Below are 6444 nucleotides of genomic sequence, written 5' to 3' on the forward strand. Positions count from 1 at the left end.
TTACCAAAAAGGACCATATTATTTTGGGAGTATATCATTGTGTAAGTAAAATGTATCATCACAATTTAAGCCTATGTTGAAGACATGTACATAAGATCAGCATACTCTGTCTAAAATGTTGGTATTTGTTAGCAAGTAAGTACATTAGAAACTTTAAATTATTTCCCTCATGCCGTTGCAAACCACCAAATCCTCCCTGCATTTACAGGTTCCTAAATCTGTTAGCCTACAAGTAATGATACGAATTTGACTTTTCAACGCAGTGCAAACTAATGTAAGCAACTTTATTTACCCAGAAAGATGGCAGATAGAAAACATTAAGTGTGCATGTTATTTATTTAGGTTAGTCAGCTACTACCACTTTGACTAACACATTTCCTGTAGGAAATGCTGACACTGAAATGTGGAAGCAGACGCAGGGACAAAAAAATATCCTCAGGTTAAATTAGAATGGATTTAGAGCCACAGCCGACATTTCCCAAATCCTTCCTCGGGGAGGCTGGTTTTGTCCCATTTGAGCATCTTGTGCCACTGCTTCCTATTGGGAATACACAGGGGCCTGGTACTTGCTCATCAGTTTTCTTCTTCATTACGAGGACTTACACTACAATGGTTTCAATGCAAGTCATCACACTGTGTGCATGTCCGTCTAATATGGACAAATAACAAACATATGTGGTGCCGTCAGTTGTAAAAATCATGTTGGGATGGGGGGGTGAAATTTCATCATTTGTCCATTGATAAAGAGAGAAACAAGTAGCAACAATTTATAAAAATAACGTTATCTTACTGCCCGGTAATCAGGAGCAAATTTTCCTTTTTAAGATGAAGTACTTTTGGATAGTTCACCCACCCTGAAGTGAAATACTGAAATACATCGGTACTTGTGGATGCCTTAAGGGTTTCACTGGAATATGGAGACAGCTTGTGAATACGATGTAGCAAGTTGTGTGTATATCATGAAACGACAGATTGGGGAGTTTATCTGCAGACTTTAGTGGTGTCAGTGTTGTTGGTGACAGAGAGGAATGGTCGTTCATAAAAGACAAAGAATGTTGATTCTCAAAAAACGATTTTTGCACATCTCTACTATGCATACATGGATACTGTTTGCCTGCCATTTAAACTGATAATGCCACAAACTGTGACAAGGCACATGAAAACACTGGTAGAGTTTAGTAACATCTCAATTTACAAGAGGAAATGTACATACAACTCTATTTGGACCTGAACGGACTAGCTCATGAAGTGCTAGTAGCTCAAATTTCTTGGGCTTACAGTGACAAGCTGAGAAAACACTGGCAGTCAGCTTCATTGTAGAGGCTACGTCAACATGATTTCAGTGAGGTGCTTTTCAGCCTCACTTGCCCCAGTGAAGTGCAATGCTTGACGGAAGAAGTCACTGACAGGAACAGAGGAAGTGGTAACAGCGCGGGTCACAACTCATCCCACCTTCACATTACTAATATAACTGCCTGACATCATGACACATCAAGACATCTCACAGCTCAGGGCAAATGTCGCTCCTCCACATTGTACATCAAAATAACACTAGTGGGGCTGCTGTAACCTGCATGCATCAAGTCTGACAAAGGTCGTCCATAACAAACTCCAGGTTAATTTACTCAAGGAAAACAACGCCGTGGATTCTATGCAATTTACCATCATAATAGGCTAGGCCTAGTGATAACGGGCATAGGAGAAGCGACACCATTTATCTGAATCCCTGACTTCCTCAGAAAATATATAGCAACGCAAAAAACATATCCTATTGATTGTGTACCATTGCTGGAATTCCTTCTTGATGCATGTGGCTAAAACCATTTACAGTCCAATTTTAACCCCACGGAGCATTGTATGCGTGCCTGTCAAGTTTTTCATTAATTTAGGGGGCACTCTGTTCAGTGGAATGAGGTGTACAGCAGGTATTTGCAACAATTTGGCTTCAGATTGGACATCATCCTCCTTTCCCACCTTTCCTACCCGTTGGTGGTATAAAAATACACACACCACCAAATGACAGGTGATTATATGCAGTATATATGCACACTCTCCTTTAGCATCCAAGTCATTCAAATTCATAAATATTTGCATTTATTATTACGGGAGTAAAAGTAAAAAGAGCTCTGTCTAAACACCTCTACCATTCCAAAATGTACAGGAAGGTTTGGAAGTGATGCGTTCACGTCAATCGACTGTAAAAATAAATAAATAAATAAATAAATAGAGTTGTGGTTTTTGACACATTCGACAGGCAGGTTGGGATTCAAATTTGTTTTCTAACTGTAGCGGCTAAGTCAACTACCCTATATGAATAAAATATTTTGTTCAGTGATTCTCTTAGTTACAGCAACACTGCACGATCATGGGACTTTGGTGTTAACAGGTGGAGTTTTTAAAGTCAATGCAGTTTCACTCACTCCAATCATGCATATCCTATAAAGCGCTAGTGCACTTGTGTACTGTAATAAATTATTTTAGAATTCATGTTTTACAGGTGCCACAGATTCTAAGATGGTCCTTTATAGGGGAAAAGGTCAATTTTGAGTCAATGCAGAATCTTGTGCAATTTCCTACAGCTCTGGCAGCAAGTCTACAACATGCCAATGACAACTGACGTCACCTCGAAAGGAAATACTGTTCATCTCTCTTTGTTTTTCTGCACGTACCCACAGCTACCATTTCCTGCAACTGTGGCACAGATATGTTGCTCTGTCTGCTCAGTGGATGTTATGATGGAACTTAGAAGAAGAGAGGAAGGAGTGGCTCTTTCACGCACAGTTCACACTGCAACCCAAGCAGCTGCAGATAAGAACTTCCTATGACTGTCAGTCATGCAGCACAGTAAGAATGCAACGCTGCTGTGCTGTGGGTTAATCATGGCTTATCCAGTGAAGGTATAAACACAAGATCAGTTAGTTTGTGTATGAGCATAAGGAAGCACCATGAATCCCATCTGAAACCAGCTATAATTTAAGATTTTTGGTACATATAGTTCAACACAATTCCATTCCATTATAAGTGCACCACTCTGTTACATATTTAACAAAGCACAGACAACAAAAATCGTGACCGATAACAACTGGGGGCTTGAGCTCAAATGGTCCCATGATGAGGTACTGTAGAAAAGACCTAGTTCTCTTGCTATAGAGCCCTTTGAATAAAAGGTGTTTGATATGAACAAAGAATAAGATTTGGCATGCACCTTGGTTGTCAGGGCACAAATCAATACATATGGCCTACTGCATAAGCAGTAAAAATAAGAAACAAAATCACAGCACACACTGCACAGAAAGAAATTTACTTCTTCCTGGGGGACAAAGTTAAAATGCAACTCTGAATTCTGGCATCCCAGAACCTGCTGTGTAAAGTGATCAGGCTTATGCTCACCTACACGACCCTGACATTGTACTGATGCTTAGCCCACAACATCTAATCAAGTGATTTCCAACTTCACCATCAGTCTTACTAATGCAAAAGAGACAGTTGATCCTGGCTTGACATGGCCCACTCAGCACTTCAGCAACTGCTTTGCACCAGTGTTAAAACATGCATTAACAACAGATATTCTGCTTGCTGTTCATGCCCTGCTTTTGCACACCTCCTCAGCTCACCCTGCACTTTGAAGTGACAAGTGATGCTGGGTTCTCAATCTGAAAATCTCAAAAACACTGAGACTCTAGAGGGTTTCAAGCAGCAACAATATTGTTGTCAGAGAATATCTTAAGTTGTACTCAATTTCACTGTGAGGCAGTAATTACTAGTCACTAGTAAGGTAACATAGGCAATGACAATTTCTTTTCTTTATTTCCAGTAAAGCCAAAGTAATAAACGCAGCTTGTCATACACCCTCGGCAAGAACCCTTAAAGAAAACTGGTCTGTCCCACAGATCAAGACCCCCTAAACCAGTAGCACTGGTCTTGGGGGTCATGGTGCTGTTGTAAACAACGCCCCTAGCACACAAAACTTTGTTTTAAGTTAGACTCATTACAGGACAGGTGGGAGATGGAGTTAAATTTAGCTTGGAAATATGCTTTGGTGCAAAAGCTGATAGCTGTCCATCACTGCAGCAGCACAGCGTCCCATACCTAGTTAGCAAGCTAGCTTGGAATACATAACGTTACAACGTTGTTGTTACTAAACTCAGATGGGTTAAGCTGTATAGCTAGCTAGCAGTTAACGTTAGTTCCCATGACAATCAAAACAGTATTCCGCTTGTTAACCACTTCAGTGAGCAGTCCGTGGTCATTTCGGTGTTGGTGTCCAACTGAATACGTTAGCCAGTGTAGCTAAGCTTAATTGTTTTGACGTTATCAAAGACCATTTCTGTTACTTCCGAGTCTAGTACTTCTTCACCATTCAAATGTCTCGCTAGTTAACTCGGCTTGCAAGCTGTCAAAACACAGGGTGAAATTACAACAAGCTGTTTTTATATCAACCAAATCCACCAGACTCAACCAGTATCAACTAAACTATCCAATCAACATTGGCAAACCTCGGCCCAGGTAACCCGTGTAACGTTAACTTACACAGGTTAGCAGCTACTAACACTACGGTTACTGTTAGCTAGCTAAGTTAGATAGCCACAGAGTACAACTGCTTGGAATATTTCCTAGATCCGATTAGCGTTAGCTCCATTAGCGATCACTGAACACTTTCCTTGCCCTGTGAATCAATGATAAACTTACCTTTAATATCTCGTAGGCAGCAAAACATGAGAAGGAGTTTAACCAATATCATATCGATTAAATTCCCTGAAAGCTAAATAAACTAGCTAAGCGGTACACTGATAGCGCAATTTGCTTTCTTGTTTCGTTTTTCACTTAAAGGTACAGTCGCCCCTCCGTACTTAGTGAGCTACCATCACAACACCGGCTCTGTCTCCAACAGCCTGACGTCAGACGGTCAGACAGACAGGCCCTCCCTTCCGGTGTCTGCCAGAGATTATTTTCGCCAAGAGGGACTGGTCACGCCCATCCCTATCCCACTCTGTTCATGTAAATCATTCAGCCTTGTACGATGACAAGTCATTTAGTGTAACTGACTACTATCAGTGTTTGGCACCAAACTCCCTTTTTGGACCAATGTTTTCCCCGACCAGCCCTTGAATTGTTTACTTCCGCAAATCATGACTCATGTCATGGTGCGTTCGGCCGCTCATTAGAAACTGGTAAATGCGTAAACTTCCGTGTTTACCAACCTAGGAGTAGTCTACGGTACTTGTATATTGTTTGAGTAACACTACGTTTTAGGTACTTCTAAAAGTATGTCCTTTTACCTGAACTTCAGTATTTTAAGTATTTACACTACTTTTAGCTGAGAAGTAATCAGTTCATTTTGGGGCATATCTTTTTGGGAGATGTACAAAATCACTGATTTCCATCCAAAGGTGACTGTAGTGCCTGCCTGAGTATTAGTTTAGTTTATTTCAGTATTTTTCTTGACAATTACTCTGACTTGAGTAGGCTAAATAAAGTTTAATTGAAGTGACAGTACTTCCGCTGAGAGTAAGATATGCAGTCTGCTCTTCACTCCTTACTACTCTTTGGTCTTTTCTTGGGGCCATGGCATGAGTAATAAAATCAGATTTACAATGTAGTTTTTTGTTTTTAACCCTGTTTAAAAAATAATTATTTTGAATTTGCTTTTTATTGTTTTTTCTGTTCTGCTAAAATGTTCTACAGACTACAGACTCATGGGGCATCCACTTTATTGTTAGGTACAGCTAACAAGAAAGCAATGTTGACCATTCTGTTAATGTCTGTTAGCATTACAAAGTTGGTACTCAGAGATAGACAAACATGTAGCCATGATGATGCTTTCAAGGTGAGCATTGGCATGGTCTCAAGTATTGGCATGATTTGAGGAAAATAAAATGTAGTTGATAAACTGAATGTCAAAACAACTCAAATGAAACTGTGTTCAGAAAAACACAAAGCAAGTCTATGAAACACATTGCCCACCATGTGTATTATAATTCCTGCTAGAGTAAATGAAGACAGCAATAACCACTCCAGCTAATGTCTTTCTAGCACACCTGAACATTACACCATTCAACCAAATGCAAAAGGAACAGGCAATGAAAGTAGAATATATAAAAAGCTTAGTGTTGAAGGGAAAAGACACACATCTCAAACGATCTGCAAAGTTTAAAGATTTTATATCAAAATATCAAGTTATCTGATAATATTTATATTTCAAATGCTCTCACATCTAGGCTTTTTGTGCCTCTCAGTTATAGTCAAATATTCTGTTGACTAGACTTGTCAGCACTATAAATCAAACATCATTCCAAATTATAATTTGAAAATAATTCGAAAACAAATCAAATGTTAAATTCACAATAAACAAAGGAAATATTTATAGTTGTATATTCTGTTTTGAAAGCCGTCTATTGCAAATATGCCTGTGGCAGGCTGGCATTCCCAATCTTTTTTTTTTTT

The 6444-nt window shown here is 39.5% G+C and overlaps 1 protein-coding gene across 1 annotated transcript in view; it reads right to left on the minus strand.

Moving 5' to 3' along the window:
- The window catches only part of adam10a (ADAM metallopeptidase domain 10a), a gene marked incomplete at its 3' end in the record, with an annotated part of 43554 nt that extends 38502 nt beyond the window's left edge, over positions 1-5052 (minus strand). Inside the window, exon 1 of the mRNA XM_071531652.1 lies at positions 4690-5052. Coding sequence (XP_071387753.1) covers positions 4690-4741 — 52 coding nt within the window. The remainder of the gene's footprint in view (positions 1-4689) is intronic.
- Between the last annotated feature and the right edge of the window lie 1392 nt (positions 5053-6444).

This window comes from Centroberyx affinis, unplaced genomic scaffold (assembly GCF_046629955.1).
Source record: "Centroberyx affinis isolate AG114_WGS23_722 - 3 ecotype Tasmania unplaced genomic scaffold, CSIRO-AGI_Caff_v1 ptg002105l_1, whole genome shotgun sequence".
Classification (NCBI taxonomy): domain Eukaryota; kingdom Metazoa; phylum Chordata; class Actinopteri; order Beryciformes; family Berycidae; genus Centroberyx; species Centroberyx affinis.